Source organism: Rhopalosiphum padi, chromosome 2 (genome assembly GCF_020882245.1).
Source record: "Rhopalosiphum padi isolate XX-2018 chromosome 2, ASM2088224v1, whole genome shotgun sequence".
NCBI classification, from domain to species: domain Eukaryota; kingdom Metazoa; phylum Arthropoda; class Insecta; order Hemiptera; family Aphididae; genus Rhopalosiphum; species Rhopalosiphum padi.
In genome coordinates, this window is record NC_083598.1 from 22,117,659 (window position 1) to 22,131,641 (window position 13,983).

Below are 13,983 nucleotides of genomic sequence, written 5' to 3' on the forward strand. Positions count from 1 at the left end.
GTAGTGATGTCATATCATAATAAATTAATTATTGTGATTTCCAATATACAGTAAATAGTAATCGATCAATGTTCTAAAATACAATATTTATTTTATAATATAAATATTAGGTATATTATGTAGTTCAATAAGTCTGTGCTAAAATAGGTATATTAATGAATTTCTATGCACAATAAAGTTTCCAACGAACTGTTTAAAATATTATAATTTCCAATTTAATTTATTTATTTATTTTTAATATGCTCCTATTGCCAGACTTTAACTGTTAGCAATAACTCGAAATTGTGAACATTTTCATGCAATATGAAGTTTTTTTTTTAGTAAACTTTTTTGAAACTTCCGTTTACACAGTTTTCTTTATAATAATATTAAAATGTACTGTTTAGTTTCGACTATCAATATAGCTATAGTTAGAGGCTGTATAGCTTATGATAGAATAGTTTTCAAATGATATGTAAATTATTTAAATAATAGACGAAATATTAAAAGTTCAAATAAATTATATAAATACCATTCTGCTATGCATATACCATATATTATATTAGGTATTAATGAACAATAATATGCAATGCAATTGATTATTCAAATATTAATATTAATTTTTCGCGATTACCTTATCTGATGTATGATACTATCATGTATTATTATATGATACAGAATTTCGTATAAACCATAATGGTACAGCACTGAATATCATCATTATTATAATTATAATTGAAGTATAGAACATATTGATGTTCATGTTGGTATTAGTGAATTTGCCTTATTATCGAAAACTTAATGAAAGTATGTATGCGACCTCATCTCCTAAGACATCGATCAAGATAAACTGGGTTATACCACAGAACGAATATATTATTTAGTGTTGATTGGGGACGTATGTGGGGTGTCTTTCGTTGTAAACTACAGTAAGTAACCCGTTCGCTGGTTGAGTCATATCAATTATTTTAATTGGACGTAAACATTACACAAATAAGCACTACGCAGCTAAAGTTTTTTGTGTTAAAAACTGTAAATAAAAAAATCGTTATTGAATAGTTTTGAATTGTTTATTTTTATTAGTGCTAAAATAGTTAAACTTACTATTGTATCTAACTAGATTATGTTAAATTATTTGACTTCTAAACCTTATTCCAATCGACATTTTATACTCAGTTCTAAAGACCCTGCAGGTTTGAATTTAATGTAGTTTTTAAAAAATAAATTAGAACTTATATAAATCTATAAAATTGATATTTCATATATTTCGTGGACAAAATAACTTGTGCACACTATACAGTACACAACAAAATTGTGCATAATTGTGGGCGCGTATAAACTTCGCCACAATTACTTTTTTTTAGTTTAAATGTCGCCAGGAAAAAAACTGATACAATTAAGTTCAAGTAAACTCCGCCAGAAAAGAAAATCAGATATAAAAGTGTAAAATTAATAACTGCAATAATATGTTATTATTAAAAAAATAGAATCATAATTTTTATAATTTTTTATAATTGTCTACATTAAATAATAATTAGGTATGTGTAATATGCAAAAAAAAAATACAAAATTTAAAGATAAAAATAACAATTGTCTGAATAATTCAACGACACATATTATTATAATGTGGATTACGTTAAATAGTCTGAATAATCATAATAAATAATCGTAATAATCATAAAATACATAAGTATGAAATAGGTATTAAACTAATATCAATTTTAGTAATTTTGACATATGTCATCGCAACCGATGTCAACGTATTTAATGTAGGGTGGTCTTAACACTGGCGGAATTTCCATGTACTCGTTACAGGTAAGAAAATAAAAATGGCGGAGTTTACATTAAACCTTTTCATTACCTTTTTATTTAACCGGTATTCTGGTGGAGTTTACAATCGCCTCATAATTGCATACTTATATCACAATTACGTAGGGAATCTGAGGGGCAACGAGGGAAGTTTCAAGTGACATTTTATAAGAGAGAAATTATATTGTTTTCTCTCTATTTTAACCTCTCCCACTTTAATTTAGACACAATAAGTAAAAAATATATTATGTATTTTAGCAATCCTCTAAAAAAATATGTATATAATAAAAAATTATAAATATAATATTTAAGTAGTACATAAAATAGGTACTTTATAAAGTGACGATGCGTTTGGTAAATATATATAATTTTTTATTAAAATTGTATTTTTATTTCTCATATTCAACATTTTATAACGTACATTTAGAAACGCAAAAGTAACAAAATAATTTAATTAATAATTTTTTAGTATTAAATTAGCTATGTTCTTAAAATGGTTGCGTATTGGATACATTTATTACTTACCATTAGACCGTTAAACACAATATGAAATTGATTATATAATTACACCACACTAATGTATTCCGAATAATTTTAGATTGATGGTACCCTTTTTATTTATTGCTGGATAACGTTATAAATTATTATTACTATACGTAAGTAAGGGTAGTGTATTATATTATTTCACCGTGAAAATCTTTCGATAATTTTTTGCATTTTACACCATCATTCTTTTCGCACGTATAAACTCTATCAGAGCTGTTTTACATTTCATCAATTTCATCTTGGTTTTGTGCATATTCTTTTGAATATGATAAAAATGCTTTCTATTCATATTTCTTTTGATATTCAGCTTTCTTTGCACAACATACATGCCATGCTTGCAGCGCCGCTGAAACTACGTTATTGAAATAATATCACTTAAAAATATTGAAAGCTATTGATATGCATATTGATAGATAGCCCTAATTTAATCAATCAATAATAATTAATAAAAATTATTAATTTTTGTTTTTATAAAATATTAAATAGTGTCTGCATTATTTTATAATTTATTAGCTAAATCTAACTAAGTGAAATAAGTAAATAAAAAAAATAATAATAATAATAATAAACAATTAAGATTGAGAATGAAAATATATGATAATATTTTTATATTTCTACTATAACATAATATTATAGTATAGTTTTATTTTAAACGTTATATTTTCAACAGCCAAGATTTAAACAATATAATATTTAAATATAACGCCATAGGATGACGGAACATCATTACTATCAGATTATTTAAGTCGTTATATGATTTCAAATTTACACTCGTGTTGTTGCCGATGTTTGGTAATATAATTTAATGCATTTTATATCATATTTTGTATTTTTGGTACGGAATATAATATTATAATTTATGACACATTATATAGGTATGTTATATTTTTCTTCGAAATAATCGCAACAAAAATATTATAAATACAAAAAGACCATAACAAAGATGACGTCTTCCTTCTGTGAAATTTCCATGAATAGTATCATAATAAGCTAGTGAAGGATAAGAAAATGTTTTTATACAAATATAAAGTATTAATTAATAATATCACGCGTCGCATAAATCTTTCCGATCTGAAGTTATCAACTATTTAATATGTTTAATTGACAATAATATATTATTGTAGTTGGTATAAGTTATAATGACTGTGCCGTAAACACGAGTTGTTATTATTATAAAAACGTCATAAAATCATATATCTTAATGCATAATAATATATTATTATTGCGTGCATAACAATACAAATTATTTTAGTTTTCGGCAACTCGATCAACTCAAATAAGCCTCCTAGTGCCTACAGATCGGTAAGCACCACGATGTTATTATGTTATGTAACCGTGACGCGTGTCATTGTGGTGCGTGTAAATGCATAATTTTAATATTCGGTTGAAAATTTAAAAAAAAAACTTTTATTTCATTATTTTATTAGATATGTTTATCTCGAAGAGATTTTATGTTTTATACATAATATTTGTCCCGGTATTATTTTGGTGACCAATACGCCAGGGTTATGAAAATAAATATCTTAGAAATAATATTAAATTAAAAAGAAATATTATTTTATATGTTTGCGAATTGAAAAATGTGCCTTTACTGCCTTTTACGGTTTATCACGAACAATAATATAATTTACTTAATAGTGAAGATAGAGTTGAACAACGACTCGTCGTTTATTGAGAATTTGAGAATTAAAACGAAATCTAAGACCAAGTAATTTCGTTATATTTTATCCGAATCTACAGCTTATATAAATATAATACAAATACGGTGTTGCGCTGACAGCTATTTATTTTATTTTTAAATTAAATAATTGTTCGCCGAGAAGATAATGGGCTTCACTGTCTTACTGAACATATTTGGATATGTGAAGACCAGGAAAATTATATAATTTTACATTTAATATACGCGACAATAACGTATCGACTTTTTGGAGTCTCCGTTCCCAAAAAATACACACATTACGGTGTAGCAATGTTAAAAATTATTCAGAGAAGTTTTCCTTTTTTTTTTTTTAAATTTAATTTTTACTTAAACGTTGTAAGCCGAATTACAATGTGCGTACGTGCGTATAATAGGTATAGTACGCGTTTAATTAAAAACGATTTATCAACACCTGCGCGCCGTTGTAGTTATATATAGGATACGGTATTCTATATAATGATAATAATAACATTATTATTTATTATTGTTATCATTATTATTGTAGCGTGTTAAAATACCGTTTAAAAGATATAATGTGAACGGAATATTATTTATTACGCCGCCGAATGTCGTGTGATTCGCAAATTTTGTATATTATATAAGAATTATTATTACCGTCATTATAATAATATTGTATGCACATATGTATAATGTATGTAGGTACGTGTGTTATATAATGATACATCGTTTGCTCCGTACCTATACTGCACATTATAATAGTATAATATATGGCGTCTGCGAACGTCACGAATTATAACGTACAAGTTAGGTACTCCACACACTACTATTGGGTACGTCCATTAAAGGCCGCTTTATTTTAAATTCTTAGTGAAGCGCATTTTGTGGGTAAAAAAACGTTTCCTAATAGAAAATATGCTCCGATTGTCAACTTCGAGAGATGTTTCTGATAACAAATCGGATCTAGTTTGTACTTTGGTGGATTAAACGTATAAATTAACCAGTGATTTTTATAATAATAGGTAAAAAAAAAAAAATACGAAAATGTATTAAAATTTAATATTATTATTAAAATCATTGTTTGGTAACCAAGGTTACCAAATGGTTAGATCGTTTTCACTCAGATTCGTTTTTTATACAATGATTTATCATTGGTTTCAAATTTCATTTTCGATTTCAGTCCAAAACGTCATTATAACGGCGTCTCCGTATATCTCTATTAACGTCTTCAAACGACGACCACGGAAGTTCACCGATAATAATAACGTTTTCAGCAACTGTTGAAATACCACGTGACTCCGATATTTTGGCATCTATTAAGTATAAATCCCCAGTCTTACCTTATTCGCGGTAGAATGACATACGGTAACGTTTCCACGGAAACGCATATCACTAACATCACAGAACAATTTGTACTGTAATTGTAAATATTTTGGTGTTTGAACGGAAAAGGATCCATATTTGTTTTTTTAGCATACTCCTACTTTATTTTATTGAAAAAGGCTCTCCCTTGTGTGTACGTTATTTTTAAAAGTTATTTCTAAAACACATATTCAACGTTCATATAATATTACTTAATTATATCATTGCATTATTATATGTATATAGGTATTAATTAATATAAACACAATTAATATTTTTATAATTTATTTACTAGAATGAATTAAATAAATTGTAAATTTCATGATTGTAAAAACCATTATAGGTACCTATTTAAGAACTGAGAGATAGAAAAAAAAAATATAATGAATTTGCAATATTATCAATGATACGAAAAAAAGCCGTCTCAAAGCGTGTACCTACATAATACTTATAATGTATAATATGCCCTCACCACTGGAGTCCAAAATATTGAAAAGCCGAGTCTACGCTTTTACATTTTGTAATGTCAATATATTCATTTAGTATAAAAGATTTGTATTTTATTTAGTGTACATTAATTGGAGTATTCATAATTATGTTGAAAAGTTTGTGTAAAAATCGCAGACGGGGGTATAATAAGTAGATACTGATTGTATCTTATTGTATTTACTTTGGTCAAAGATAATATAAAATTATATCATGGCTTTTTCGGAATTCTTACGGATACTTAATGTTAAAGTCTATAGCCTATATATTATTATGCTCATATACATTCAATTTTATTGATTTAATTAGCCTCCTGTTCTAGTTATATTTAAAACAACTAAAAATAAGACTTCCCAACAGTTTTTTGATACATGTATAGGTATACGAATTATTAGTAATACTTATACAAATTTCCAGGTAACCAATCGTTTAACTTTACTGAAAACAAAACATTATTTTATTTTAGTTTATGTTGCGTCAAATCAAATATATATATTAAATCATCTCAAACATAACATCTACTTTATGATATGACGAGATGTAGCATGGTAATTTAAAAATCAATGATTAGAAAAAATGGGTTATTGACGGAGACAAATACGGTGAGACATTCTGCACTATACCTATATTTATTATTATTTACAGTCAATCGATGCACAGGATTTCGAGCAAACGCAAATCATTTCGGCTCACTACGTCCCAGCTGGATTGGAAAGTTACTCTCAATAAATAATTGCATTCTACGTGGATCAGGGAATAAAAATATTTATTTTTTTTTGGAAAATCACACGTGTGAGTCGTGAGTGTGACCTAACGACCTATAATAGATATCATAATATACATTCTTTTTTTTTTTTTTTGGTCATAATTTTGCGCATGACATTTTCTAAACCGCCGTTATTCACCGTACACGACTTTTATTTTTATATATGTATTGTGTTTTTATTTTAAAACAAATATACATATCTGTATTTAATAGTTGATTTGGTCAAATACCACTGAGATCGTTCAGATTGGCGATAACATCGTGAACGTTTGTATAATACATAACCATTTAATATACATCCATATCAGTGGATTTTCATTCATTGGACAATGAAAATTGTTTTTCCAGACGCGAAGTTATTATCATAAATTGCTTTCAGATTAAGTGCCGTAATACGACTTTGATATTATTATTATACTCGTCGGGGCAATCCACTATTAATTCAAGGTTTAGTGTTTGTTAAATCGTACTTAGGCGTGATCAATTTCTAATCAAGAAATAATTTTCAAATAAATTTGCATACATTTTATCGATGTATACTATATTATGCATTGTAAGTCACTCGGACGAGTTGAATAACTTATCATCAGAACAATTCAGCTTCGTGCTGTAACATACAAAAAAATCAGCATGTCTAGCACTTTTTTTCCTTTGAAAATCTCGCTAAAATATGTATGTAGTGTCACTGTGATTTACTATAAAATATGATTTTTAAATATATTATTTACTTCCAGTCAAAAATCGAGGGCCTGAGACTTTTAATTTTGTCATATCATAATTATGTTATATAATACTTACATTAATTATATGTATTATTATGATATGACAGACATGTGTGCTGAACGTCATCGACTATAACTGTGCCACTGGTGTACACAATAATAGTATATTATTAGCGCGCATGTGCTGTTAAAACAATAATTAATATTAAAGAGTAAAAAAAATTGGAACAAATCCAAAGCCTCGCAATACTTTTTGCTCTGTATAATTTATACACCTACTATGTCTCCCTAGAAAATAATGTGCTAGAACATGCACATTGCACACGTCGTGTGGTTACATCCGTTAGTCGATCGACAAAAAATCGGTAAACATCATAAGAAAGTATTTGTCGATAAACCGATGACAAATCAGTGTACCTGTAGTTATAGGAGGTACTTATGTGGTTTTTTGTTTTATTAAAATATTTTACTCATCGTATTATAATAGAACAATTAGTCGGTTTAACGTTTTGTGCCATAGTTGTTAATATGGTACATAATATGTGAGCGCACGCTTTGAGGAATACAATTTCAAAACGCGAATTCAAAAAAAAAAAAAATGTCGTTATAAATTATATGGGAAGGCCATTGATTGTATTTTTGTGAAGATCACAACTACAAGCACAGGCACAGTAATAACATTATAAATTATAATTTATAATGTGTCTTGTATGTTGTGGGCCGTGTATAATACACATTAATTGTTGCGGTTTATACTTGCCTGAGGGTTAAGACTTTGGTAACCATATTATTTACCCCCAAATAATATTATATTATATTATAATTGGATGATAAGAAAAATATTATAATATTAACTTGGAGTATTAAATTAACTTGGGAACTAAAAATAAATCTTTAATTAAAATTGTTTTAATATCTAGTCGTATATAGAAACTTGAGAAATGGGACATTTTAAAAAATAGCTTTATTTTTTATAAAACAAGGATGCATACCACACAATGTAGAAATTCAGTAATATATAAACCAATTAAGTATACACTAATGGTTATAGTTAGATACTTGACATTTTTTTAATTTAAATTTTTCAAATTTTTATTTGAAACCGTAAAAATGTTTAATGTTTTTATATAGCTCAAAAATAGTCAAAATATTTTAAAAATTATACCATGTGAAGGAAATTATAATACTTTATAAAAAATTAAGCTATCCACCGTTATTCGTTTTTGAGTTACATCGCAAAAACAAAATTGATTTTTTAAAATACTGATTTTATAAAAAACCAAGAATTGTGTGAAAAAAATTGTTCGTGGTTATTTTGAAAAGTAGGTGCCTATTAGAAATCATTTACTTGTACTTTTTGAACTTTAAATTAAATTTATCAATCCATTTTAGTTTTAAACAAAAATGTTACAACTAAACTGATATAAGGGTCGTTTGGAGAATAAAATACTATTCTAGGCCTTAGAGTACATAAATTAATGTTTTTTTTTTAAATATAAATTATAAATGTTGGTATTATATGGTAGTATAATTAATATCGAACTTGATTTTTCTCGACCTGTTCGGAACGTTTGAGTTTGAAGCATATATTCTGACTTAGAGTAGGTACTTATTAATTTCCAACGAACTTTAAACTGTTTGAATATCTCTCAAGTTAGAGGTATTTGAGAGTTGGAAAAGTTCAAAAACCCATCCTTAATAACCATAATGTTTTATATTATTATGCATCACGCTATTGTTATTATTATTGTGATTTTTATTTGAACAATAACAATATTATTATTAAAGTCGTTATTGTTTTGGACAGGCGCAACAGGGGAAGAACACGCATGCGCCGCGTCGAACACGCACCAACCGGCCGTCGTCCCGTTGACGCGTAGTCGGACCGCGGACGATTGACCGGCCACGGCGCCAGACACCATGCTACGGCGGACGTGACCGCCGGCCCCGTGCCGGTGGCGGTGACCGCGGTGGACGCGGCGCTCGCGCACGGTGTACACCAGCGATAACGGCCGCGGTGGTGTGGTCGGCGGCGTCGCGGTGGTGATCGGCAACGACACCGCGGCCGGGCCCACGTCACCGCTGCTGCAGACGGCCACACCACCGACGCCGCCGCTCCTCGTCGGCCAAACAAACGTAACCGGCGGCGGAGGCGGCGGCGGTGTCGTGGTGGTGGTCGGCGGCGGCGGCGGCGGTGAGGGCCCGTTCGACGGCGGCTACTGGTGGTGGGCCCTGCTGGCCGTGTTCCTGGTGCTGGCCACGGCCGCCGGCAACATACTCGTGTGTCTGGCCATCACGTGGGAGCGCCGTCTGCAGAACGTCACCAACTACTTTCTCATGTCACTGGCCGTCACCGATCTCATGGTCGCCGTGCTCGTCATGCCCGTCGGCATACTCACGCTCGTCAAAGGTACGTGGTCCATTGGCGTATAACTTGCGTAGCATTTTAGTGTGTTCGTTTACGCGTAGTTGCGACTTGCCGGTCCGGAAATCGGTGTTTAACGTCAAATAGCATCATTATTTCGAAAAACACTGATGTTTTTGAAATCTTTTACGCGGCGTTAGGTCGTTACAAAACAAAAATTATAGTTACCGTTGTCGTTTTATTAAAAAAGTGTTTTACTCTTTTTAATGACAACATAGATTTTTGATAGTTCTATACAGAATTATTATATTATTCGAATTATTTCTGTTTATAAAAATAAAATTTTGGACATCTATAGTTTACCTATTAGTTATGAGACGTATTTTTAAGTTTTTAATATTTTATCGGTTGATTAGATGTCCAGCGATTTGTGAGGGGGTGGGGTACTTGTTTTTTTCATGCAGTATCATTATTGAGGCAAGAATCACGATAATATTAAATGAATCCATAACAGATTTTTTTTTTTTTTAGTAAGTACTTGGTTAAGCCCCCATATTATTATGCCGATGGATTACATCTTCGTTGTAAAAATTACACGTGATTATTACCGCTTAGCATTCATTGCTGTGTAGTTATGATATGTGTACTGTTAATTATGTCAAAAAGTCGAAGAATTTAATTTTCATGCGATTTCACTATCCACCTAGACATTAATTAAATTACTATTTTAAGTCAGGCAATTAGTAAAAACGAAACATTTTGTATTATTTTAAAAATTTAACAATATTTTCTTATTAATTTTTACTATTTACCTGACTTGAAATAGGCATTTATCTAAATCTCTAAGTGAATAGTAAAATGGAATAAAAATTAAATTCTATGACTATTTTCCTAAGCATTTTGTAAAATGCCTGGTTTGACTTCATTCTTATGGAATATATACATAAGTCAAACTCTGTTCCATCAGTAAAAATATAATGTATTTTTTAAATTAACACAAAATTAAATGAAAACGTTTTGTCCAATGTTTTATCTTTTATTTTTACGCTATAGATCTAAAAAAATTGCAAAAAAAAACCTTTTTCAGACATAAAATGTGATTAAAAAAAAAAAGAAAAACAGTTTCATAATTACGTTATTTGTGACGATTCAATTATACCAGACTTAATGTAAGAAAACGCAATCTTTTCTTCAATCGTTACGACAAAAATAAAAACTGTATAAGTGAAAGCGGACTTCGATTGTTTAAAACTTTTAAATACCTACATTATTTATCAGCCATTCAAAAGAAAATATAGCAAAGTAGATTATAAAATCGTAAAAATAGTGGTATTATCATTTCTGTAAAAAGTGTTTTCCGTTGTTTATAAAATGTACAAATGTCAATAAGCCATAAACATTTTAAGTTGGCCGAACAAAATATTATTACATGTAATCAGCTGTATCTAATTTTGTTTTCTGCAAACATATTTACGTCTTCGCGGTCGTCCATAAATTGTGGATCGAAGGACATTGCAGAAATTCAGTGTATTACGTGCTTTCCTATGTGAAGGCAACCATTAACGAGTTCAAAAAGTTAATGTTATAACTTTTTAATGTAACAAGTTTGTTAATTTTTTCAGTTCTCTCATGTAACTTCATAAAGTTATTTATTTATTTTTTTTTTGTAAGCTTTCTAGTCGAAATGACGTTAATTTTCACTTGATTAATATCAAACTGAATAAGTATAATATTTCCGTAATGAAAATAAATTAATGATAACCACCAAATACGCCTTTTGTTTTATGTTTAAATTTATTATAATGTTTTAAGGTGAAAACTTATAATAAGTTTAAATTTTAAATTTTATCTAAACTCAGTTAATAATAAAAAGCAGGATTAAACTCAAACTTTAGATTTACTTTGTTATTTTAGTTTTAAAATATTGAAATTTCTCAGACTTGGAGAATGCTCTTGTACAATTGAAAAGTTATCAAGAAATAAAACTAGTTAAAATTATTATTAACTGTTGTTATTATGTTTATTATTAGAATAATTGACTATTTGTGGTTTAATATCAATAGCTTATAAATGTATAAAATCTATTCTTTACTTGACAATAATGGATCCACTACGACGGATAAAATAATCGGAATAATAGGTTTTTGTTTGTTGTATAGGTAAATTCACCTCTCTTATTTTTAATTTATATTATTTGCATTGTATACCTTTCAGACTGAAATTAAACTGTCCGTATAATAAACTGCATAAAGTACTTTTTAATTTCGGATTGTTTATATTTCCGGTTTGGTGGTACGGGTGAGAACAGTGTTAGAACAAAGTATAAATACAAAACTAAAGAAGTCAAGTCGAAATATAATGACATAATATTTATTATTATTTGAATTCAAACTGTTCTTGTGTAATAATAATAATTATTATTATCAATATTATTGTACACTAGATATTATTTTTAACGTTTTTTAGTTTGACTATAGTAATATTATTATAGTTATTACAATACAAATTAACGATAACATTTTTATTTTTATTTAATTTCAAAAGAAAATGTGATTATAAAATATGTACAAAAGACGTTTATATAATATTCCAAGTTCTAAATATTTATGTATTTGAAAATGTGGTTTTATTTATACTTATCAATCTCAAATTAAAAAATTAAAAACAGAATTATTAGAATAAAATCACACAATATGTTGGTGAGTATACTCAGCGAATCACTATTCGACTAGCACCGTTGAAAAAACAAGTAAAATTCGTCTTTGTATGGTGAGTCACCGGAGACAAACATTCAGGCTGGTACCCTAACCCCTCTTCATAATGATTTTGCTTTATAGTATTGACGCCGCCTAGTTTAATTCATGAATGTCATAATATTTCGCAATATAAATTTTCGTAATAAAATAATTATCAGCCAAAAAACAAAACTAACCTAAGGTGAATATTATTGGGCTCGCAAGAAATTCACCAATAATAATAATATTTAAACGAATTAAATATTATTATATATATTTTATACAATTGATTCAACTAAATAGTAGTCTAAAGTGGTGTTTCCGTATTATTTGATGCAAGATGATGCAATATAATCCATAATATATCCATAACAATGACAACTCTAAAAATACATTTTACCAACTATAAAAAAATCAATGCACTGAATACAATGAATTTTTTTATAAAATAGTTACAATTAAATTGTTTCGAATAGATTTTATATTTAATTAAAACACGATGATGTTAAAATAAAAAATAAAAATTGAAAAACCCAATATTATTATAACATACATCTCGTTTTTTAATTTATTATTTGGCTTTTGCAATGACTGTTAAACAAGCATACACATATTATTATAATGACATCATTTATAACTATAGTTTAACGTAATTTACAAAAATTAGCTTGACAAATATTGAAACATAGTTCGGTGACGACGACCAACACGCGGTACAGAAAAAAGCGCCCCTATGGGCTATGATGATAATTGATAATATTAATAATATATAATATGTAGGTCGTAAATAAACACGTTCAAATAGTTAATAATGTATATGTGTGTATAATAGTTTGTCGGTATTTAATATCAATATTAACATTTAAATGTTCATCGAATATTGTATCGTGACTGAATAAATTAACATGTCCACGAGAACATGGATGATGTTGTCCACCATCATTACGGTATTATTCCAGTGACCCAGACAGAGGTGGAATATTATTTTATTATTACAATATTCTATAATTTATACAGGATAACTTTTTTTCAAAACTATAACCTCTATTTGAATATACATACATATAATATATAATGGAATTATTTCATATGTGAAAACAAAATTTCTCAAAAATGTAATTCTACAAAATTTGAATTTTTTACGAATTGCGATGTATTGAACAATTAATTGTTTTTATTATTTTATATAGTTTTAATTTTTTTCAAGTTTTTACTTATTTGAATGTCATTGTACGTTTATAATGTATTACTCTGTAAATTTAAATGTCTGTAAATTGAATTTTTAATGAGTAGGTATGTTTTATACTGTTGAAATTAGATTGCTGAAATGTTCAAGAATCAATAATATTGTAAAATTTTTAAAAAATAACAAAATACGATTTGTACCTATAATTTTACCTTTTTTTTTATTCATTTTTCGATATATTTTTTTAAACGTGCACAATTCATGAAATATCATCTCATAAATAACATCTGTAGAAAATTTGTTTGTAAAAAATGGGTATACAATATGTACCGATTATCATATTATAATAGAAAAATGCTAATAATAAAAA

General features: G+C 28.1%; 1 protein-coding gene across 1 annotated transcript in view; it reads left to right on the forward strand.

Moving 5' to 3' along the window:
* Positions 1–9,304: 9,304 nt before the first annotated feature.
* LOC132920798 (uncharacterized) overlaps positions 9,305–13,983 on the forward strand; it is a gene marked incomplete at its 5' end in the record, with an annotated part of 151,487 nt that continues 146,808 nt past the window's right edge. The window contains one exon of the mRNA XM_060983475.1: positions 9,305–9,737. Coding sequence (XP_060839458.1) covers positions 9,305–9,737 — 433 coding nt within the window. The remainder of the gene's footprint in view (positions 9,738–13,983) is intronic.